Genomic DNA, 25,333 nt, shown 5'->3' with positions numbered 1-25,333 from the left:
ATATGTGTCTCTCATATTTCTAATGAACGGCACTTTCTAGATTCTTGCATTCTTCAAGATGGAGCAATTCAAGATTGAATACAAACGAGCCATTCTCTTGGTTATATAGATCACCTTTCATAGCATAAATTCAGTGCCAAGAGACTTGCCTCCCTCTCCAGGGTGAGGAAAACAAAAAAGTATGGAGAACAAACCCCATCTTGAAGCAATCACCAGTTCCAACACTCAGCACCACGAAGAGTATCAGATTAACTGCCTTCAGGGGGTGGGTAATAAAGGGATTGGGAGAAGCGAATTTTGATGGCTGGGTTGGGAGAGAAAGGAGATGAAGGTGTAGACAAGTAGGAGAATATTCCAGGGCATGGAACATTTTCAAGACAGCTAGTTGAGTGCTGACTTCAGAGGGAGACCCTTAGACATGAATATCTTGGGTTTCTGGAGGGGTGAGTGTACTATAGAGGAGAAAGAGGAAACTGAGCAGAAGATGGAAACATCCCAAAATAAGTTTTGGGGTGGATTGTCGACAAACATCCTCGAAGGCAACCGTTTAAAATCCATGGCTTACGATATCACTTCTGATATCAGATAACATTCTTCTTCCAGATTCTACTCCTGGTCTTCTGTGGTATTGGTTTGAAAGTCCTTCCATTGATGCTGCAGCTGCCCCAGTGACCTTATTTTGTCCTTAGTACCTACTTCAATGTCCTTTTGAAGAGATAGCTGAGTAGGTGGGGAACAAACAATTTCCCCATAGCCTTCGAAAGTCCAAAAATGTAGAATTTCAGTGGTGATTGTTTATGTCATTTAAACTCACTGACATAATTTTAGATATTTACTACATCCAATCCTCTCATTTTACAGATAAGTGAGAGAGAGACAGACAGAGACAGAGACTGACAGAGAGACAGAGATGGAGAGAGGCTGAGAGATGACGTGCCTTGCCCAGGATTAGCCACTAGTCAGGATCAGCTGAAGCCACTAGAAACAGAACTGGGACTGTATCTGCAGGATCCTGAGACCTAGTTGAGGTCTACCACTACCTTATTACTTACGCCAGTTTTAACTGATGGTGCCACACTAATTGGTACTTTGACTTATAATTTGTGTTCTCTGCAGAGCCTAGTAGATTCTGGACTGCTATATGCTTATGGTCTGGTAAAGATGATCATTTATTTAATCTAGTACATTTTGAATTTTAAATATGTTCTGGTCACAAACAAAATATATTTTGTACGATTTTTAGGGGATAAAAATGACACTAAAATTTCTAACCAAATAAGCTTTGGGATAAGAAAGTATTCTCAAAGAACATTCTTTACCTGTCATTTTATTTCCTGGCCTGACCATCAGTAATATTTCCTGAGAAAAGGAAGGAATTTGGTTATTACCAGCTATCTAAAAATTAAATGAATTAAAATTAAATGCTATTTTAAAATATTTCAGAATTAGCATTCAAATAAATAGCTTGCCTTGATGATTATAAATCAAGAGTAGCTTCAGGAGGCCGAAGCTATAACCCAAGCCTATATATGAGAAAAGTCATATCTACAGCTTCTCAAAAATATGGAAAATTGTTACAAATGGTACTGTTCCTATAGAGACTGCAATATACAGTATCTAGAAACTGTCTTTATATAGTGACATTGATATTGTATAATTTCATCCATTTTTCCAGTAAGAAGGGATAAATACAGCAACTGTGTAGGTCATATACTTTTTTTCATTACCATAAGAAAATGAAAAAAACAGACTCTCTTAGGATGGATTATGAAATATGTAGAATTCATGCTTACTATTTTACAAGGAGTTATTTGTATATGAAATCTTGCGGACTCGAGATTGAAAACGTGTGATTTACAAGCAAAGAAAAATACAGCTTTGAATCTTAGTGCCCTGCATTTCAAATTTATAAGTCTTTTAAATCCCGTGCTATTAAACAATTCAAAACTCTTATGGCTATATATGTTTAGCTAATATTAACCGCTCAACCAGCCAGCCTGTGGCATTTTGCATGCTATTCTTCATTTTTTCCGTCTGTATTTTTCCTCATCCAGCTTTTTCAGAAACGTTATTCCTATTTCTGTCACACTGTCGCCTTTTAGTCTGTCTTGCAAGAATGTAACATCAGCAGCCAAATGAACCTAGGAAAGACAAAAAGAAAAAAAAAAACAAAACAGGCCTGAGTCATTCAGGTTTAAAAAAAAAAAACCTCTAATTTTTTCTGTCTTTATTTTCAGTTTGATTTACCCCGTAAAGAGCTGACTTTCCTTACAAAATGATAAAAAAAAGAGCTTTTTCTGTGGATGAAGGGCCCTTTACTGTGTGTCCTCCATTGATGATCTGGCTGTGGTCAGCTCTTGTGTGTGAGTCTGCAAAGAGAGGGGTGGTCCAGGACATGCTCAACCTGGTTGATTCTGGGGCAAGCCCAGGATGTGGCCCCTTTTAACTCACAGTACAGGTCTAAAGTAAGGCTCCATCTCAGGAAGAACACAAATTCCCAACTCAAAGATAGCCTTGACTCAATGTGCCTTGCCAAGCAGAACTTCCAAGGATAAATGGCTTCTTAAAATGATTCTTCTCCAATTGACTTGCTATACATCACTCTGTCATTAGCTCGATAACATAATCACTTGTCCTAACAACATTTAGCAATTACTTATGGCTTTGAGAGCTGTGAAAAAACACCAACTAAATAAATTATAAGTATAAAATTAAAAATCGAAATTATAGACATGAATGTTTGATACCCAGGCCTTCTTTTCCACGATAAAGAATTTCTCATTTCCCAGACATTGAAGCAAACCCTAGGGCTTGCTTCTCTATTCATTAAAATATACTCACACAAGAGCAGCATATTGCTGACCTACCCTCAATAGAGTACCTGTTCAGCTATTTTAAGTCACTGGGATAAATAAGATATAAGCAAAAGTACCTAGTAAAAAATACCTAGTAGTTAAATTATGACAAAGACAAAAAAGATCTTATGGGGAAAAAATGAGAGTGAATTTAGCTTCCATATTTCAAAGTGCACTGTACATATGAACTACCATACGATCCAGCAGTCCCACTACTGGGCATATACCCTGAGAAAACCATAATTCAAAAAGAGTCATGTACCACAATGTTCATTGCAGCTCTATTTACAATAGCCAGGACATGGAAGCAACCTAAGTGTCCATCGAAAGATGAATGGATAAAGAAGATGTGACACATATATAAAATGGAAATTACTCAGCCATAAAAAGAAACAAAATTGAGTTATTTGTAGTGAGGTGGATGGACCTCGAGTCTGTCATACAGAGTGAAGTAAGTCAGAAAGAGAAAAACAAATACCATATGCTAACACATATATATGGAATTTAAAAAAGAAAAAAAAAAAAAAAGGTTCCGAAGAACCTAGGGGCAGGACAGGAATAGAGACGCCGACGTAGAGAATGGACTTGAGGACACAGGGAGGGGAAATGGTAAGCTGGGACGAGTGAGAGAGTGGCATGGACATATATACACTACCAAATGTAAAATAGATAGCTAGTGGGAAGCAGCCGCATAGCACAGAGAGATCAGCTCCGTGCTTTGGGACCACCTAGAGGGGTGGGATAGGGAGAGTGGGAGGGAGATGCAAGAGGGAGGGAATATGGGGATATATGTATATGTATAGCTGATTATACAGCAGCAACTAACACAATGATGTAAAGCAATTATACTCCAATAAAAATGTTAAAAAAAATACCTAGTAAAAGCAAATAATAAGTGAAAAGGCCTCGGTCTAGTAGGCAGTTAATTAATATTTATTGAGTCTTATCTGACTCACTCCCCTCTCTCACTAAGAATTCCCTGGCCAACCAGCCTGCATTTGTTAAACCGTAGACTTTGGTGCACCAAGTTATCTGCTCCTGTAGCGTGCAAAAGCCATGCCTTTATGATGCTCACCATCCAACAGAAGGATGTACAGTGCACTTTGAAATATGGAAGCTAAATTCACTCTCACTTTTTCCCCATAAGATCTTTTTTGTCTTTGTCATAATTTAACTGAAAATCAGTTAAAATAACAAAAAGACTACATTGAAATTATTTGGATATTTGGGACCACATGAAGTCTGACACATATTTGTCATTCAGTACATATAATCAACTGTTACCCATGAAAGCTGGAGACTTCTTTATCCTATTTCGGACCTGATTTTTTTTTTCCCAATCTACATGTGAATCACCCTGAACTAATTCAACTTCCTTGTCCCTTGAACGAAATATTATTTTTGTGCCTTTGGACAAGGTCCTCCTTTTACCTGGAATATTATTTTCTCCTTACCCCAAGACCTTCACCTAACTGCTTTTTATCTTTCAGATGTCAGCTCAGAGTTTCCCTAGGAAAGCTTTCCTGCCCACCTCCCACCCCACTCCACCCCACCCCACCCCACCCCAGGTCCTCCTGTGGCCCTAAGTCATTTGACTTCTCTACTGGACAGAAGATTCTTGAAGGGCAATAACTGTGTTTTGTTCATCTGTGTATGCTCAGTGCCTCTTAAGAGATGCCGATCACTGTTTTAGTTAAATCAATGAATAATTCAGGTGTGGAAGCCAGCCTCCAAAATGGCCCACAATGACCCCGCCTCCTATCATTCAGGTAGTCCCCTCCAACGTTGCCCCAGAGTTGACAGCACCTGTTGTGATTAGATCTACAAAGAGACCTATGCGGCAAAGAACTTCATGAAGCCTCTAACCGACTGCGAGAAAGGCACTGAAGCCACGTGAGTGAGCTTGGAAGTAGATTCCCAGCCTTAGTCAAGCCTTCAGAGACTGTAGCCCTGACCAACCGCTTGACTGCATGTGCATTAAGCTGTGAAAGGCTTTGAATCACAGCCACCTAGCAAAGCTGCTACCAGATTTCTGATCCTCAGAAACTGTGTGAGATAATAAATATTTGTTGTTTTAAGAGGCTACATTTGGGGGTAGTTACACAGCACTAGATAATGAATATACCTGGCAAAATAGAGTCTGTGCCTTACCATTTCCAGGGCCCCTCTGATAATCCCACAGAGTAAATTGCAGTAGCACAGAGAAGATCGCCCAGCAGGGAGCTCTTCCACAAACTCCACCAGAGGACTCTTGTCTGGAATCAGGGAAAATTCATTTCTGCTTGAATTGTTACAGGTCACACTTGGTGTAATTCCCAAGTACATCTTGAAAGCAACCTAGTAAACAGGAAAAAATTTACAAAACTTGGTCTAGAACAAAGAACTGTTAGTAATGCACCCAAATACCTTTTTCAAGGCACAATGGTTAAACTCGTGGAGTTTGGAGTCAGAAAGCCTGGGTTCACACTCAGCTTTGAAATTTACTGACCCTCTGACTTGTGCAAGTCTTCAACCCTTTTATTTTCATGGAGTATCCTAAAGGACAAGTTTTCTGTGGAAACAATATGGTTTATGAAACTCAGAGTTAAGGCATCATTTTTGAAAAAATCTTTTTCAAAAGTGAATATCCTTGAGGAGGGTAAGAAATTAAAATATTACTAACCACCAGCATACTAGCATAATGTTTGTCACATGAGCCTAGTAAAGGATAAGATCCTGAATTAGAAGGGACCCAAGACACACCTGCCACAACAGGAAGGCGACAGAGCAGAGGGCAGAGGGTGCCATGGGAAGATTAAACCCAAGGGTGTGTTTTGGGAAGTGGAGGGAGCTGTAACACCAAGGATGGCAAGTCTCTGAGAAGGAACAAGGGTTAGTGGTGGGAGGCACATAAGTGAGTCATAAAGCAGCTTCTCAAAAAAGTCTGCTGTTTTAAAGAGCTGAAAGAAATCTACAATGTAGAGATAGAGGAAGCCTTGGAGACTATTTCTTGCATACCTCCAGTTTCTCAAATGAGTAAACTGGGACTCAGAGAAGTAAAATGACATGGCTAAGTTTACGTTGTAACTTAGTTCCCTGGCTTCTAGTGCAAGGGACTTCCTTGTCACAAAACATACAGGCCTGGAATCTGAAGTTCATTCATGGAAATTTGTCAGCTTGACTGTTGTTGTCTTTCAAGTGCCTTAATTAATTTAATTTTAAAATTAAAAGCAATGTAGGACAGATATGGAGACAATTTCCTTAAATTATTTATAATTAGAAGTACTAAAAGTTTCACCATTCATTCATTCATTCAATAGTACTCATTGAGCACTGCCTGTCTAGTACAGTGCCTGGCACACTGTGGAGTGGAGTGTGGAGTTCGATAACTATTTGAAAAAAGAATTATTGAGTAAGCATCCATTCTGTGTTTGACATCATATTTATGCCCAGAATACAAAATGCAATAAGATGTAGTTCCTGTTTTATAAGAGCTCACAGTTAAAGAGGAGTTATAGATATTAAAAAAATAACTGCAATACTATGATAAGCTCTGCAAGTACAATGTTATATATTAGGTAGCTACTCTTGAAATAGTCACAGAATAAGAAGCTTCTACCCTGTTTATGAATATTGAGTGAAAGTTTGCCAGGGGAACAAGGTCAGGTGTGTGTGTGTGTGTGTGTGTGTGGGATATTCCAGATAGAAAGAACATGTCAAGGGCATGAAATACCATGGTGAGGTTCAGCGGAAGTTGGCATCTATCAATTTGTGGGCAACAGGGAGCCCCAAAGGTGTGAGTAGGCTAGGGAGGAACTGGTTTTCTGTTTTAGAGGGATCTCCTTCATGTCAGCATAGAGGATGGATTTAGGGTTGAGAATGGGGGTGGGCATGAGGTCAAAGGCAGAGATACCAATCAAGAGGTTACTATGAAAGTCTAGGAAAGAAATGATTAGGACCCTTCTCACTTTGTCTTTCATTCAAAACTCAAACTCTCCCTGAACTTTTCCATGTAAATTTCAAATAGCCCAACTCCTAAAATTTGTCAATGTCATTTGTCACTAGTCAGTTAAAGAGGATGTAAAATGAATCTTCCAGATCTGAAGTCAAAGTGCAAAAGTCTTAAGTAACAAGAGAAAAATACCATCATGAAACTCTAGGCTAGGAGGCTTGATTTGGCTCCCAATCAATTGGCTGACACCCTATTTCTGCTAATGTTGATTCCTCTGGTTGGAAAATTCCTAGACTATTATTATCTGTGGAGTCGCAATTTCTTTCTGAGTCTCAATCCAAGCCACATGGAAATAACATAAAAATTGAGGCTGTTCACTTTGAATTTACTCTAATTCTCAGTGTTGTGGCTCTAGTTTCATGGCCTAATATCCACCAGTAGGAGGCATTATCTGAACGCTGTTGGGAAATATTCATTCCTAGGGAATGACATTGTTTCCTTATCTGGCTGAATTCAGTCTGAGAAGGACTGTTGCTTCTAACGAAGAAAGAGCTCCACCCTCGGCCACTGCCACAGCTGCTCTGCCAATAAATAAGAGCAAAGCGTTTTCCCTTTGTGTATCTTCAACATGGATGCTTTTCAGGGGATTTTAAAATTCATCCTCAACCAGAAAACTGTTATTGGCTACAGCTTTTTGGCTCTGCTGACTGTGGGAGGTGAGCGTCTCTTTTCACTCGTGGCTTTTAAGTGCCCCTGCAGCACTGAGAATGTGGTGTACGGATTGGTTTTCCTTTTTGCTCCCGCCTGGGTGTTACTGATCCTGGGATTCTTTCTGAACAACAGGTCATGGAGACTCTTCACAGGCTGCTGTGTGAATCCCAGGAAAATCTTCCCCAGGGGCCACTGCTGCCGCTTCTTCTACGTCCTCGGTCAGATCACTCTGAGTTCATTGGTGGCTCCAGTGATGTGGCTTTCTGTGGCTTTGCTCAATGGGACTTTTTATGAATGTGCCATGAGTGGGACCAAAAGTTCAAGACTCCTGGGGCTGATTTGCAAGGGCAAGCCCAAAGAGTGCTGGGACGAACTTCACAAAGTACCTTGCGGCAAAATCAGCATGACCCCTACGGACAACGAAGAACTGAAACTGTCCCTGCAAGCCCAGTCTCAGGTAAGAAAGGACAAACATGACTTTTTTCTTTTTTTCCCCAGAGTGAGCTTGAAGTATTCTCTCTGTACTCTGTTTAGCCAAGGCTGAGTCTGAATCCTCCTAAAACATTTTGAAACTAAGTGGAAACTGGAACACGGGGCAGCATTAAGACAATCTGAGGAAAAGCTTTTCAGTGGTTGCTTGGCTAGTAAAATTGCTGATTGGATTGTCTTTTTCATTGCTGAAAAGAAATCTCCTCTGAGTTATACATATGTAAATACTTATGTACTTTAAAACAATCTCTCTGGGTTGATTTTGTAAATAATGCATGACACTAACTCATAATAGAGTGTTAATGGCAGAGTAATTAGAAATTACTGCCTTCTATTAATTATTTTCAAACTGGTTTCTCAGAAAAACACACACGTCTATTAAAATATAGCTGAATGAAATGAGATAATACTTTTCAAAGTTGCACATAATATAATTAGTGTAGAGATTCCCTTGCATGATTTCTGGCAACTGCTATCTCTATGTATAAATACTGTCAAGATGGAGAAGAACTTCCTGTATAAAGTGGGTGTTGGCAGTCTCTAAATAGCCTTCAGTGAAACGGGACCATATTCTCCAGGGAGGTTTCGTCCTGTGCTCTGTGCTCTACAGCTAAAAAAGTTCTTACATTACTTTAGAAGCTCAAGATTTGGGGCACTGTTTTATTTAACAGCAGGAAATTGTAGCTTTACCTAATTGACACAAGGAAGTAGCTTGTCATCCTTCCAGGTACGTGAGCACGAATCCAGATGTGAGCCTGGCCCTGGCCTCAGGAAAAGACTGAATTCCTACTTGTGAGGAGCAGGAATGACATTCCCCAAATCAAAACAAGCAATAAGAGTAGATAAACAGATCCACAGTTTGTCAGGAATGCTATTTGTTTAAGAATAAATGTGCTGAGAATAGTGTAATTTTACTTTTTTTCAGCACAGACTCGCCTTTTCAACAACACATGAAGGCAAAATCTTTTTCTAAAATCATACTTTCCAAAACTGCTTGGCAATATAGTCATACTCTCTTCATAAACTGATAAGCCTGAAAATGCTCCCCAAACAAAATCTTTTGTTTCATGCATAAAGTGCACCTTAGATAAAAGCACGCCAGGCTCCCAAACGTCTTCCTTCTTTGGTTGAAGGAAGGTATTAACTACAAGTGTTGTGATACAATGAGTGATTTATGATTTGTGTCCTCGGGCACCAGGCTCCATTCAGGTGGCGCCAGGCTCCATTCAGGTAGATCCAAACACTTGTCGCTGTGTGAACTTTTCTTCTCTAAACAGAGGCATAAGGAAATCATGCACATCCTCCCATAGCTTAGCCTGGGCACGCTGACCTGTTTACTTTTCAGAGGAATGAGAAGGGCCTGGGGCTGATTCCTAGGAGAAGAGGCATAAGAGATGTGGACAAAGGGAGCTGTGTCACAGCAGGTGCTGACCACAGTGTTTCCCACAGGCAGGAGCGACAAAGAGTCCAGACCAACAGCTGGATATGCGGCTGGGGGTAAAAGGCGCCGCGTCCATGGGTGCAGCAGAGAAACGGAATCCAGCTGGGTGGCTTGCTATTAGTCGGGAAGGTAGGGTAGAGCAGTGGCAAGAACTCCGTCTTGGGGTTGGCTATCCTTGGGTTTGAATACTGGTTCTACCACTTACCAGCTATGTGGCCCAGAGCTACTGGTTTGACCCCTCAGAGTCCCAGTTTCCTCATAGTTTCCTCCTACCTTGGAGGGGCGCTGGAAGGTATAGTAGATGATGGACGTAAATGGATATAAAGCTGCTGGCACGGAGTAAGTGTTCTAAACTTAGTAGAAAAACGCCAGGGTTTGAGGGAGAAGACTCGTGCAGAATGGCACACTTTTGAGGGCTGGGGTGAGAGCATCCACCATGTCTAGGTAGACCCCGGGTACCATGAATTAGGGAAGAAGAGAGGGCTCAGCGCTCAGGGCTCAGCGCTCAGGTGAGAGGGAGTGGAAGGTAAGGTCATGCAATGGGGGGGAGGGGGAGTCTGGAGCTGATCAAACAGCTGATGACACGGCAGAACTGGTTCAGATACTGAGGTGAGATGGCCTACTGGCCTACAGGAGAACCGGCTGTGTGGACAAAGAAAGGCAGAGGTTAAAGAAAAGAGGAAGATCCGACCACAAGTGACTAAAGTAAATGTGAGGACTTTCACACGATGGGAGCTGTGCTTCATTTGTTAAATCACGTCAGAAAGATATCCTGTGTTCAGCAATGCTTTTACACAGACATGGATACGTTTGAAAAATAGCAGCATGTGACAATGGCTGATACTTTCTGAGTCACGTGTATCTCTACATCATCTCATTTTAATGCCCCAAATTACCCTCTGAGGTAGGTAAGCCCCACTTTACAACTGAGAAACCTGAGGTGTGGAGAATAGCCACAGAAGGGAGAAAGCTGAGATTTAAACCCAACTAGTGGCAACCCAGAGTTAGCATTCATGTGGGGTCTGAAACCCTGTACAATGACCTCCATAGTCTGGAGTTGGAGTTTGGGAAACACTGGTTTAAAGCATTGGAGCATATCTGTGGTTCTGTTACGGTCTGAATGGGTTCATTTGCAGATTGTTTCTGTGTTCAAATAGGCCCATCCGCTGAGAAATACTAAGGGCCATTTAACTAAAATGTCAAGAGAAACTTTGAAAGAGCTTTGTTAGCTGTTCACATATGAAATTAATTCCAATTGTGAAAAATATAATTAGAACAACAAAAAGTTTAGAAGATAAGTTGAGCTGCTTAGACTTCTGTTTTTAAAGTTCAGAAAAAAACCCCAGCAGAACCAGTTCGTATTCAGAGAGGAATTTGTTTTTTCCAATTACCAAAATTCAGAACCAGCAAATCCTGAAGGTTTGCAATGACTCTATTTTTTTTTCTTGGCTTTTATGCAGGCTTCTGATTCTTAGAGCTTCAGTTTCCTTATTGTGTTACCTTTGTCTCATTTTATCCTGGATAATGAGTGATGATACTTCTCTCAGGGAGGGTCTGCTGCTCTCTGCAAACAATGTAACAAGGGAAAAATCAGTCAGGCGCCATGAAGATGCACGTATCAACGCCTGAAAGCACTCCGCTAAGGAGCTGGTCATTTGCTCAAATGACCACGTTTACTCATGCACAGAATTCTTTCCTCTAATAGCTAGTACTATTTGAGGACTTGCTTTTTCCAGTTCTTGGATAATCTATATTTTTGCTCATTTCCATTTGCCTGCCTTCCGGGTCTTTCTTTGCATACCAGCAATGGTGGGTAGGATGGAGAATAGAGGTTAGGTAAACCCTAACTTTATTTGACTGTAAAAAAAAAACCCTGTCGTTAGTAATTAAGATGAAGGATTTCAATTGAGGTCTGGTATTAAATTAGCCATACACTTCCCGATAACACTACCCCGGCTCCCTGAGAAGTGGCTTTGCTTTTGAGGTCCTCAATATTTCTTTCTTTCTAAGATTCTAGGATGGTTCCTGATTTGTTCAGCATCTTTCTTCTCTCTGCTCACCACTTGTTATGCTCGCTGCCGATCAAAAGTTAGCTACCTGCAGCTGAGTTTTTGGAAGACGTATGCACAAAAGGAGAAGGAACAGTTGGAAAATACATTCCTGGACTATGCCAAAAGGCTGAGTGAGAGGAACCTGAAATGCTTCTTCGAAAACAAGAGGCCAGAGGTCTTCTCCATGCCTACCTTTGCGGCCTGGGAGTCTGCTTCAGAGCTGCATTCTTTCCACCCAAACCAGCAACACTACAGCGTCCTCCACAGGGTGGTGGAAGATGGTCTGGAACATCGCCCTGAGGATGATGAGACTACAATGGTGCTTGCGGATGCTGTTCAAAATGTGCAGCTCGCCCACCATCACTGACTCGTGGTGTCTAGACATCTTCCTACTGCGTCAACAGCTACCCGAGCATCTCTGTGTTTTCTCACATTTAGTGTTTCTTTATAAGACAATAACACAAAGGGAAGCAGCTTTGCAGCTCCCAGCTACAGACAGTGTCATGTGCTCAAACTGATGCTGAGTGACCGGCCAAGGATGGCGACAGAGGTGCTGTCGCATTTGTTGGGGGTTGGGCTCAGGGGCTTCAAGTTCTAAGATTTTAAGATCGACAGTGAGACTCATGCAAGAAGGTCTGCCACTCTGTGTAAATATGGTCATGGCATCCGGGGGTAGCAGTGGTGACTTGTGAGTGAGTGTGGTACTCTTAACAGACTTCTGTACAGTGGGATCTGCTGTGTAGTTGGTAGAAATCCTCACTCAGTAAATCTATCCTACTGCCTTTCAAGGATGTGTGAAATTCTATCATTTGAAATTCATTTCCTTGGAATCTGAAGACACCGGTTCTCAAAATAACACATTAAAAGAATATGATGCCTAAAATTCAGAGCTCTTCACATGTTTCCACTATGCACTGAAAGTAGACCCTTACGGTCAGGGCTGTATTATGACTTTTGTGGGCTCTAGGCACTTTTACCTTCATGAACCCATTTCTACATTAAAAAATACACATGTACACATACACACAAGCACACATATACATATATATATATTTATGACTGTATTGTTATAGACATATATTAATATTACATGTTAAAACTTTTTTTCAACCTTGTAGTTCATTTATTTCCTTGTGACTTTATAAGAAATTAAAAACACTTTTGTGGGCATTTACAGAATGCAAATTTTGCATTCTATTATGTAATATATCCACATTAGTTTAACTATATAGGTATATTAATTCCCTCTAAATCTCTGAGTGGGATTGATATTTAAGGGAGAGGCACCATGTTTTATGCTGTGGCTCACATCTTATACCAGAGAGTCCTTGCCTCCTAGCTGGAGAATCCTGGGGATGAACTCCTTATTACCATGGAACATTATCCCAAATTGGGGAAAGGATCCTATAGGTATAAGACCTGAAACATATCCTTGGGAACTTGGAGGTGCAGAGTCAGGTTGTGTGTGTGTGTTTGTGTGTGTGTAGGTGGGAGAGTGGGAGGTGGGGGCTGTGATGTTGCAATATTTGAAATATTGTTTGGGTTTTAGACATGGTATGTGATAAATGTTTAACAACTGGCTCTCAAAAAAAAAACAAACCCTGATTTGAGGTGTTTGCCAATTTCTATGATGCAATTTCAATTACCAAGGTGATGTCACTGAAAGCAGAGTTAGGAAGAGATGCTAACCATGGGCTCTATGAGCCGGAACTTTCTAAGAAGTTTTTATAGCTAGTTTTTTTTTTTGCATTTGCTTTGATTCTAGCCAGACCATCTCCTGTGCAACTTTGGTGCATCTGAGTTTCACCGTAATAAAACCTAACCATGGGAAATTAAACTTGGCTCAGTGGCTCCAACTGAGAGATGGAGTCTCTTTCTCTTCTTGATTCTGACCTTAATGAACCAATAGAATGTAGCAGAAGTGAATCCAGATTGCAGAATTGTTGTAGCTTATGCCTTGGTCTCCAGCAATGCTCAGTGTGGTAAAAGCCAGCCACCATGTAAGAAGTCCAATTACCCTGAGAGCACCAAGCTCTGAAGAAAGCCAAGCTAGCCAAAGGGAGAGAGAGAGAGAGAGAGAGGAAGAGAGAGAGAGAGAGATTTAAAAAGAGTTAGTTGGCTAACTCCAACTCTTTGAGTCATTCTATTGATAGGTAAAGTACCAGGCATCTGAGTGAAGAAGTCATTTTGGACATTCCAGCCTCAGCAGACAAGCCATGGAGAAGAGCCAGGGAACCCAACCGACAGCCAGAAAAAAGGTCCCAGGGCTATGGTCTGAGTGAAGTCATTCCAGCCATCAGACTTTTGAGCCACACCATCTGAGGCTGCAGACATTACAAAGGGGTCCCCACTATGTCTTGTCCAAATACCTGATCCAGAAAATCATGAGCTTAAAAAAATATTTGTTGTTTTAAGCCATCAGATTTGGGGGCACTATGAAGTAAGATAGCCTGAACACTAATATGTGAAAATCAGAATTTATTAAAAGAGAGAAATTAGAGGCAAATTGAATTTATACATAGATTTATACAAAAATTCTCCCTATGCATAGGTGTTTCCTTAATAATTTTTTCCTCTTGATTTCAGTAAGCAGTATATCCTCTCTAAACTAGCTCCACCAAAGCCTGAAATTCATTTTTAATGATTTTTGGTTAAATTTTGGTTTTCTTTAAAATATTTCAGCACAAAAAAAGGGGGAGCTGATAGTTGAAACAAGATGGGCAAAGTACTGATACTTATTGAAGCTGGATAGTAGGTACTTGGGACTTACTACATATTCTCTTTATATTTGTGTAGGTTTGAAATTTTTCATAATAATTATATAATGAAATAAACTATGTGCTCTGTTCTTTTTGCTGAAGTTTTGTCAATCAACTCCTGCTTGCCTGGAGTTTACCCTCTAGTATTATTCTCAGAAAAAGTTCTCAGGAATCCTATTCCCCGAATTTTTACATATTCAAGTTATTGGCCAATTCTATACTTGAAGGACAGTTTAGCTCGTTCACACTTTCTTTACTTGAGTATATTTTAAGTGTTACTCCACTGTCTTGTCATTGAATTCTGTTAAGGAAACATCTGATGCCATCCTAATTTATTATTATCATGATGTTTTTAACCTATATTCTCACAAAATTCTTTCTTCATCTTTAAAGTCCAAAAACAGTACCAAATATGCTTTCAGATAGGTCTTTTGGATCAATTTTCCCTGCTACAATTTATACTCTTTCATTATGGAGAAATATTTTCTCTTGTTTCAAGAAAATAGAGTTTGTGAGTTTCCCATTATTCTCCTTGTTGCTCTATATGATTTTTAAGAAACCTTATGGTTTTAGATTCAGAACTAAGCCACTGCTATGTTCCTATTGGAATCTCATTAATTTAATAATAATTTTAAAGAGCTAAGTTATTTTGTATAACCCATTCCTACCCTCTCCTTCTCCTTTGCCCATTCATGCAACCAGAATAAAGTCAATACTTGCAGCCCCTCACCTATGAGGTGAATAGCAAGGAGCAGTGGATCTGTACATGCACCTTTTATATGGCAGCTGCAAGGATGAAGACTTTTCTCGTTTGTGTGGTTGCTGCCTTGATTGTTATCATGTATTCAACCAATCCCATCATTGCCCAAAGTTCCCAGGGGAACCTAGATTGCCCTGAGGAGCTGACACAAGGAAGGATCTGGCTCCAGTTCTAATCATTTACAGCAGTGGCTTCTGACTAAACCTAAATGAAGCCCCAAATGTGTACTGGGAAATAATGAGACTTTAGAAGAGGTAGAAGGGCAAGCTGAGCTACTGAGGCTGGACTTGAGCATGGAGCGTAACCCCAGAAGGAGGCCTGGCGTTACTAGTAGGCAAGGCAAGTGTCAGTGGCTTTGTACTTATACCTATTGGAGTAGGGTTTTGGTCAAGAGCATTAGGTTAGTTTAATCCCTTTTGGAGGTTGGAAGATTCTTTTTTTTTTTTTACTTAAAAAACAATTATATTTATTTATTTATTTTTGGCTACATTGGGTCTTCGTTGCTGCGTGTGGGCTGTCTCTAGTTGCAGCGAACGGGGGCTACTCTTCATTGCGGTGCATGGGCTTCTCATTGCGGTGGCTTCTCTTGTTGTGAGTCTAGGCACACGGGCTTCAGTAGTTGTGGCATGTGGGCTTCAGTAGTTGTGGCTTGCGGGCTCTAGAGCGCAGGCTCAGTAGTTGTGGCTCACGGGCTTAGTTGCTCTGCGGCATGTGGGATCTTCCTGGACCAGGGCTCAAACCCGTGTCCCCTGCAATGGCAGGTGGATTCTTAACCACTGCGCCACCAGGGAGCTCAGAAGATTCTTATTACAAACATAAAATGTCATATTTGAGTCTGGAAGAAAACTGCTTTTAGGTTGCTTCAAATAATATTTTCAAAGTTCAGTAGTTTGTTAGAATTGAGTTATGCCGAAAGAATACTTGCCCAGCTGTGCGAGAGATCATATTCTAAATTTTGCTATTCCATCGAAGAGGAAAGGCAGAATTAAAATTTATTAGCAAACTATTATGTGCTGGATACTTTACATAAGATTTATATTTAAAATTTCACAAGCACACTTGGAAGGATTATTGTTTCCATTTTTTATGAATAACGCTAAATTTCAAAAAGGTTAAGTTTAAGCCACAGGTAAGAGATAGAGCTTAAATTTGGACCTGAATTAGTCTGATTCCTAACCTCCATCACATAAATGCTGCCTCATGTTGGTATATTCTCAAGTGTTCATTTAATCTTTTGAAGCAAGTTTTCTCACTTGTAATATTAGAGTGTTGGATCAGAATTTCTTTCAATTCTGTCGTCCTAAATCTTAAGGCCAGTAGCACATGAATTCCCAGTTAGTTGGCTTCTTGATGTACTCCTGGGAATTGATGCCTATCTCCAAGTTTCTTGGCCTCCGTCTGGGTCCCTGGCCTCTTTCTCTTTCAGCACAACTTTTCCACCTTGGGTTTCTAGATATTTGAGACAATTATGCTCTAACTATGCTTCTAGTTCTCTATATTGATGAGGTCAACTTCTCATTTTATTTCCTTAGGTAAAAATGACAATTGATAAAGAAGGAATTTTCAGCAAGGGAAAGTTCATAAAAGATTTAGAATAGTCCCCAAACGTTAACTTGTATACCTTTTAGAGCACATCTTTCTGTTTGTCTGTGTGAACAGCTCTCTCTTCACAGTTTCAAATTTCCTGACCCTACAGCTACACCAATGCCAGAGAAAAATCTTTAAACGTTTTAAATTGTATTGAAAACTGAGATTCAATTGGGAAAAATGAATTAATCAATTTACCTAATCACATTCTCTAGATCATTTCAAGGAATAGGATAAAGTAAGAAAAGTTATCAACTCAGGTGACTATTGAATAATTTTGCTTTAGAAAATACCTCAGAATATATGCATCCTTTGGCAGAATACATAACCTATAAAATGATTACTAGTTGCATTGTAACAACATTTTATTCTTAGATTTTAACATAAAAGGATGTGCTTCTGCAATAATAATAATTGCTGATGATATCAACAGATCAAGATGATTCTCCCAGGAGTTTTGTTGGTATTTGTGCCATGAGAGGAAACACGAGGGATAGTGCTTTTAAAACGCTTGCTTCCTTAAACAATTGGCTAACTATGAGTGAGTTTCACTGACCCTATATAGGAAGTAAAGTGGTTAAAGAAATATGCAGACAAATATAGAGTTACAGACCGGTGTTTGATCAATATCCATCTTCTTTGGAGTGAAGGTCCTGGGAGACAAAACTTCTCTCCCTACCTCCTCTGCGAGAGATAAGCTAGTCATCCCAACCACTGGTGGGCTTTGTTTTAATCGAGACTATCCTTGATTACATGTCTCTAATGTTTTCCACTTTTTTTCCAATGACATTTTATTTTATTTGAAACACTTAAAGGAGACAAAATGAGTGGTAACTCTGGAAGAATTTGGACTGAGGGACGGGAGGGGTTGCAGTCATCACATGCCACCTTGCCTCTGCAGTGCTCACCCTAGAGCACCGAGGAACGCAGTTTGAAAACCCCTGCTCTAGGGCACTGGATGCCCATTAAGATCACCTGGGGAGCATTAAAAAAGTTCTGATGCCTGAGTCTTATTCCCAGAGAGTGTGAGTTAATTGGTCAAAATTAGGGCCTGGGCATCAGGATTTTGGGGGGAAAGTTCCAGGAGATTCTATGGGGGAGTCAGGATTGATAACCATTACCCTGGAGCCTCACTGAGAGGTCAGAGCAAGTCTGGACAAAATCTTACTTCTGACACAAACTAAGAGTCACACCAAGCAGGGCTGACCAAGAGCGTGGCTGGCCTTCCCCATGTGATTCTGAATGTTTAGGCTCAGATAAAGGTTGCTTGAGCCTTGGGGGTTTTGTTTCCCAGAGTATTTCCTCAACTGTTTTCATCTCCCGGTAAGGAATTTCACTGTAAATAGTTACATTAATGAAACGTTCCCCATGCGATTGCTATTTTCAATCCACACACTTAGGTTTGTTTCATAAGTCAGTCTCTCATGAGTCTCTTCCAAATAAGTTAAGCAATAGGAATAAAAACAAGAATCTCCAATGGAAACTTAGGACAGCCTAGATTTTCATGGGCTGAGATATCTGGAAGATTGAAAACTTCCTTCTGGAACATCTTTGGTAATAGTGCTAAGGAGACAAGATGCCTAGAGAAAGCCAGTTTGCTTGTGAGACTGGATCATGAACAGGAGTGGAAGATGGACATTCATAAGTAAGGGGAGATAACTTGCAGAATTTACTGAGAATTGAGCCTTAAGAGATACTTTTCTGTGACTAAAAGAAAAATAATGTTACACAAACGTAGTCACAATAAAAGTTTAAGCGTAATTTTCCTGCAGATGCCTTGCCTTCATATTGGGAATCTGCCCTAAGTAATTGATGCAGTCTTCTGGGTTACACCTAATCAGTCTGCAGAATCCACAGAACTTGTGGTTATGCACACAAGCTTGTCCACAAATGAAAACTTCCTACGCTTTTCTTCTTTCTCCTCTCCCAGAGGTACAAAGGGGAACAGGGCAAGTGTGTGGGTGTTTATATAAGGCAGTTCTTGCTTACTCAGAGGGGACAATTAAGCCTAAATGGTTATGTTTGTTTAAACAAATTTCTTATCTTTAATAATTCCTCCGCCATATTTCTGGACCAAATGGTAAGAATTTTCAAAATATTTTGTGTGTTCCTTTTGCTGTTAATATTCACCATTTTTAAATATTGAGAATTTTATGACTATAAAGGGTTTTTCTTTCCTTTTAATTTTTTCCACTCCCGTCTTCCTTGCTCAGAAATGTTACTAAGAAGGAAAATGGCCTGACATTCAGCTAACTGTGAGGCCATCCTTCTCTGGAATGCTGTGTGGTGTTGTGCTGTGACTTCTATGGAATTCAATCCCTGTTTACCAAGGGCTCCCACTTATTTTAATATCATATGTTGGAAAAAGTAAAGTAATTCAATAGACCTCTACCACTAAATTGTGAGTTAGCCTTTGAAAAATAGTAAGTAATAGCAAAGAAAGATGTTCTATTTAGGCTTAATCTGATTAGCTTCCATTGCTTGATGGAGGGATGAAAGGAAGCAGTAACCCTAGGAAGGGGTTGGGAATTAGGCACACACGGTGCATTAACCCTGGGACCCACCTCTGCCTGCGCTGTGCTAAGAACTGCCCTCTGACCTGGTCTCCAGTCCACCCTGTTGGTTGTGAATCTGACCCTCCAGGGCTGCCCAGACTCTTGTGATGAGTGACCGAGTCTGTCACTTGGCTTCTTCCCACCCTTCAGCTCCTTGCATGAGTCACAGGTAAGGAACGCCTGGCTCCCGAATGCAACGTAGACTCTGAGGACCTCAGTTTCCCACTTCAATCTTTTGGGTGGGGTTAGGGGCCCATGACATCATGGCTAAATACTGAATCTTCTATTTACAAATTATTCTAGTATAAAACAGTGGCAAGATACCTAAATGTTTTAGGATTGGGGAATCTTTGTGACAGAGTCACAATTCCTGGCTGTCTGATGGAGGTGAAATTAGTGGTAGCCACACAGCACCCTCTCCCCCTTCCCACCCTACACTGATGGGATTCCTGGCAGGTTATCTTTGAGTTGCCTGACGTGGATAGATTTGAGCTGAGTGGAAGTTGGCCTCCAGTAGTATGTGTGTGGGGAGCACATGTTCCAGAAGAAGGAAGGCTGAGCCAGGGCATGTTATCCTCTGGCGATGCTGACCACTAGGTAGAGGCAATGACATGCTCCCAGCCCTGATACGGTAAAAGCAAAATACATCACGGCAAAATACAGTCCTCCACATCAGTGAGAGATTTCAACAAAGGGCAAGCATTGCCTAGCAATAAAAATGTTCCAAGTCTCCCTCTATTTTATGCCATTCAGGCTGCATTTCTTCATCTATCCCTTTAAGTAAGTTGTGTGTAAAAGGAAGGGGTATGTGTCTGTCTATGTGTGTCTGCGTGTTGGGTGGGAGGGTGGTGTGGGAATGGAGGCAACTTTAAAATTGAGATTTAAATTTTCATCCTGGTAAAAGAAAGAAAAAAAAAAACAACGTTCAAAGCACAGAAAAGAGCCTCTCCATTTTGTGCACAGAATTATGATGTCAACATAATCCTGCGTGTTGTGCCTGGTACTGGGTGCGTTCCATTTAGGCTTATACTCAGAATTGTGAAATATGGTAATTTTCAGGGAAAGTACTTCTTTTAAAAAGGTACATTGTTTAGAAAATGAAAGAAGCCAAATATCGGGGGGAAAAAAGGAGAGAAAGTAAAATACAGAAACATAAGGAACAAAACTGTTTGTTTTGTTTTTAAGAGAAAAAATGTATCCTAAGATATGCTGATGTCTCTGACTTGAATGGCCTGGTTCAAGTTCACTTCACCTGGGCAGTTTTTCTATTCACATAAAAAATCAGGTCATCTCTGGTAACATTCTCTGAAAAAACACAGACTGCCAAGAGAAAGGACTGCAAGGGCTTTAGAAAAAGAGAAACAAAAGCAAAAGCCCCATAGGATTAGAGAACCGGAACTTTTATGATTGGTTCCTTTATAAGAAATTCAAAAGAAAAACCTAATACTATCTACTGTAGTACAACATCATTTTTCTTAGGAGAACTTGGTTGTCTCCCTTCCACCAAAGCATTCCTCTGAGTTTACTGTTCTAAGAAATGTCTGCCCACTCTTGCTAATGGTCTAAAATATTTACTTTCAACTAACAATGTGGTTTCACTTGGACTGCCTCATGGGGGAAGTATTTTTTTTTTTGGCGAAAGGTTTGCTTACTTGATTATTATCTCCAAAATGCATAACAATGACAATTCCCTACTTCGATACCTTATAGTTAGCATGCTAAATGGAGCCTGCAACACTATTCTATACAGGACTTCTAGCTTCTGGAACAAAGGAAAACAAACACCAGCATCAGTAAGATGCATAAAGTGAGCAGAGCATTCATAGGTAAAGTAAGACTCATAAATTACTGCTACTAATTTCCTAGACAGGAAGAACAAGGTCTTTGCCAATTACTTTTCCCCATTTGGGGAAAACTCAGGATGTTTTTCATAACCAAGTACCCTTCCTGAGGGGTTCCCTACGATGGCCATGCTTTGTGTCTCATTACCCTGTTGTTTTGGCCACAGATAATGGACAAGGATGGGCATTTGAGAACCGGGACTGTCAGTGCATAGTTTGGCTATAGGCCTGGAAGTGGCTTAGCATGGAAACTCTATCCAGCAGAGGGCTAGTGATTGGCTGCACAGGCTAGAGACTCTTTTTGGGACTTTGAATGTGAGACACACAGAGAGAGTCACAGTTTGGATGATTGGGCAGAAGACAAAAAATGCCTGGGGAGAAGAGAGTAAGCAGAAACCAAGAGGCAGCAGAATCACTGAGATGGAGAGAAGATATAGAAGAATAGAATGATATTAGTAGGTAGCTGCAAGAACATAATAACCAGAGAGTAGTTGAGTCGCCAAAATGGCAGAAGACTGAAGTAGGGAACCATAAATGTCTGCTACTGAGACAACAAGACAGACTGAATTTCTGTTCTTCCATGAGGCCTAGCTGTCGTGTCCCAGAATATCCTCACAATAAACCCCTATTACCTGACAACCCAAATGCCAGCAACATAAAGAAGCCTACCTAACACAATTTGGCTCCATGATGAGTTTTAGGATACATTTCAAATATTTTCCACAATAAATGGGAATGATTTATTTAAATGATCATTTTTGTCTCCAGCATCTCCTGATAATAAAACTGACCATAAGTATGTTTGGAAAGCATGAGATATATTTTTGTGTAACTAAAGAGATGTTTTTTAGATCTTAGACCAGAGAAAGGTACAATTGTATTTTCTATTTGCCCTTATAATAAACTGGAAGAGATATGAGCCCATTAAGTAAGTTAAGTGAAATATAATATCTAGTGATTTGATTACCTCTTTAATGTTTGCATTTTGTAATCACAATTGACATCAATGTAGCAAGAATGAATCTTGTCCCGAAACTTTCTACACTCATATAAATCATGGAAAAAATAAACGTTTCTATAAAATTATCAAGATGAGTTTACTGTCTATTCTTTAATGACAGTCAGTTATTTTCCTGTCCAGGATCCTATTGTAATTCAAATCTTGTTATTGTGAGCAACCAGACATTTTTGGAGCATTGAATTTTCACCGTAGTAAATATTGCTTGAACTAAGGGGGCTTTTGCCGGTAGTGAGAGTTAGGGTAAGAGGGGAAGGGATAGGAAAGAGTCTTTAATTTGGAGATGAATGTGGCCCACTGCCCTCTTCTGGACAGAATAGGAGGAGCAACAGTGTGTAGATGTGTGAAAAAAAAAATCTTCAAATATTTTGTAAATTCACTTCTATATTTAATGAATGTCTACAATGTGCTGGTTTGCCATGGCGTGGTGGGCCAAACCCCAAGAATGCCTGAAATTTCCCTTCCTTTGGAAAAGCTTACAGACATGATGGGGAAATGAATTTCCCAGAAATGAACCGTAACTTCACTGGATAATCTAAGAAAGTATCAAGTCAAATTTTATGTCTATTAACATAACTCGAGAAAACTTCATATTATTTTCATTCTTTGTAAAACATTTTTGCTCTAGTTGGATGGAGAATAGGAATATATACAAAAGAAGCTGGCCAGCAGCAAGTTCTTAGAAGATCAACAGGCACAAAATACAGTAAAACTGTGTGTCACATACCGATTAAAACATTAAACTAAAAGGCAGATTTATACTGCTCTATTTTCATAATAAAGATGTTCTCAGTAAAGTTGATCATGAGTTCCCTTACCTTTCCAAGGTTTCAACTTACACTATTCAAAGGAAAAGATCTCATTTTTGCTTTCCAGAATTTCTAACAAGCACGATGTATGGAGTTCCAATTTTTCAACCTAAGGATAAGAATTTCAAGTTTTATAAGTCTGTTTCTATTTTTTATATATTTTATATCATACTTTTCTCTTTTTAAAAATTTCATCTTACTGTGACAACACCAATGATGTGATGTTTTTACTGAAAAATCATAAATTCCCTCTATACCCTTCAGAACAACCATCATAATGGCATTGACCTGACAGTAAAAAGCTTTCCCAGCTTTGATGAACAGAGTTTGCACCAGGCCAAGTATTTGTAAACACTATCAGTAACTAGAAGGCCCGGATGCTCTAAGGGAGGCTTTGGAAGCTACAATCAGCACACTCAACTATTTATGATCTAGTTCTGTGTCCAGAGTTTAGCTAGGGAAAGCAATACCTGAAAATCAGGAGAACTACAGCTGGAAGAGGTCTCACCTGACAGATGCGGAAAACGAGGTTTGGACAGGCTAAATGACTTGCTCAGGGTCGCACAGTGGGAATGTGGATGAGCAGGATATGTACTCATATTTAATCTCCATTACATTGGACTCGGTTAGACCATCGCTCTGAATCTGATGCGGATCAGAGCTCCTCATGTTTAACTCGTAACGGCAACATCATAATATTTCTTGTCAAGCCTATCCTTTACGATTACCTTGATTTAAATGATCAAGTTTATCTCTGATTAGCTTCTCCTAATAATAAAACTTTTATCGTAAATGTGTTTGGAAACTATGAAATATATTTTTGTATAACTAAGGAGCTTTCTTTTAGACCTTAGACCGGAGAGAAGTACAACTTTATTTTCGGCTTGCTCTTATAATAAACACAGGGATATATGCCTGTTAAGTTAAAACCCTCTAATATTTCATTACTACAAGTAAAATCAACTATGGTAACTCTACTGTAAATTCCACATTTTCATTTTTCTCAGAATGATGATCATAATAGGAGAAAATCTTCAAAGCTCTATTTTATATTTTATTTTTTTATTGAAGTATAGTTGATTTACAATGTTGTTAGTTTCCAGTGTACAGCAAAGTGATTCAGTTGTGTGTGTGTATATATATATATATATATATATATATATATATATATATTCTATTCAAAGGTATATTTTAAAGAAACAATTAATTTTGGGAAAAAGCACTAGAATAAAGTCAGACGAATTAAATTCTAAGCTGGCTTTTTTTTCTCTGAAAACCATAAATTTTTAAAATTGAAGTATAGTTGACTTACAATACTGTATTTGTTTTAGGTGTATAACACAGTGATTTGATATTTTTATAGATTACACACCATACAAAGTTATTAAAAATATTGTCTATATTCCTTGTGCTGCACATTACATCCCTGTTACTTGTTTATTTTATAGCTGGTAGTTTGTACCTCTTAATCCCCTTCAACTATTTCACCCCTCCTCCCATCCCTGCTCTGGCAACCACTAGTTTGTTCTCTGTATCTGTGAGTCTGTTTCTGTATTTTTATGTCTGTTCATTTGTTTTGCTTTTTAGATTCCACGTATAAGTAAAGTCATACAGTCTTTGTCTTTCTCTGTCTGACTTATCTCACTTAGCATAATACCCCCAGGTCCATCCATGTTATTGCAAATGGCAAGATTTTGTTCTTTTTTTAAATAGCTGAGTAGTATTCCATTATACATATATGTGTGTTCCACATCTTCTTTATCCATTCATCTATTGAGGGGCACTTAGATTGCTTCCATAGCTTGACTATTGTAAACAATGCTGCAATGAACATAGGGGTGCATATATCTTTTCTTTAATTAGTGTTTTTGTTTTCTTCAAGTAAGTACCCAGGAGTGGAATTGCTGGATCCTATGATAGTTCTACTTTTAATTTTTTTTTTTAGGAATCTCCATACTGTTTTCCATAGTAGCTGTACCAATTTACATCCCCACGAAAAGTTAAACTGGCTTTTCTTACTATGTGGTTGTGGTGACATCATCTAAGTCTTAATTACAGCATCAGTAAAATGAGGCTAATGACAGATGCCCTTTTTACTTCACAAGTAAAAGAAAACGTTGCATGATTGATATTCATGGAATAAATGTCCCTTCCTATTACTTTATGCTTTATAGCAACCTGAATGGCAATTGTCAGAAATAACGTTCAGCTCTAGATGCGATTTGTTGAAATAGAAGAAGAGCTGGTATAATGGAGCAAGAGAAGTCAAAAGAGGAAGACCAACTACATTCCACAAGAATGAAAGACTTCTACTCACATTGTATCTAATTCTTTATTCACATCTTCATCTTTTCATAATCCTTACAGAGTTGGGCAACCAGAACTCCATAGGTGAGGACAAAGAGATCTTTGTTCTGGGGAAAAAAGGATAGTTTTATGTTACAGGCAAAGTTATGAACAATATATTACTCTTTCTTTTCACAAAATTTTCCAGTTGGAAGCAGCCTTTGAGATCATCTGTTCATT

At 39.5% G+C, this 25,333-nt stretch overlaps 2 protein-coding genes across 2 annotated transcripts; one reads left to right on the top strand and one right to left on the bottom strand.

Moving 5' to 3' along the window:
* Nucleotides 1–158: 158 nt before the first annotated feature.
* On the bottom strand, nucleotides 159–25,269 carry TRAPPC3L (trafficking protein particle complex subunit 3L; the record flags this gene model as incomplete). The annotated part of the gene is given in 5 exon segments (XM_082474318.1): nucleotides 159–2,141; nucleotides 5,007–5,192; nucleotides 9,317–9,359; nucleotides 25,125–25,159; nucleotides 25,165–25,269. Coding segments are annotated over 5 exon segments (489 nt in total), but the record flags the coding sequence as incomplete, so codon positions are not given.
* Nucleotides 6,226–22,070, top strand: CALHM5 (calcium homeostasis modulator family member 5). The gene is made up of 2 exons (XM_082475740.1): nucleotides 6,226–7,954; nucleotides 11,438–22,070. Exons 1-2 carry the CDS (start codon nucleotides 7,415–7,417, stop codon nucleotides 11,843–11,845), a joined length of 948 nt encoding a protein of 315 aa, XP_082331866.1. The 5' UTR covers nucleotides 6,226–7,414; the 3' UTR covers nucleotides 11,846–22,070.
* Nucleotides 25,270–25,333: the final 64 nt, after the last annotated feature.

This window comes from Balaenoptera physalus (genome assembly GCF_965194825.1).
Source record: "Balaenoptera physalus genome assembly, chromosome: 9".
Classification (NCBI taxonomy): Eukaryota; Metazoa; Chordata; class Mammalia; order Artiodactyla; family Balaenopteridae; genus Balaenoptera; species Balaenoptera physalus.
This window is presented reverse-complemented; position numbering and strand designations above follow the sequence as displayed.

What these genes read in the sequence shown, in the direction of transcription:
- CALHM5 (XM_082475740.1), top strand. Translation starts at nt 7,415, where the DNA reads ATGGATGCTTTTCAGGGGATTTTAAAATTCATCCTCAACCAGAAAACT. An exon ending in CCCTGCAAGCCCAGTCTCAG is followed by an intron (nt 7,955 to 11,437) that starts GTAAGAAAGGAC and finishes TTTCTTTCTAAG; the next exon opens with ATTCTAGGATGGTTCCTGAT.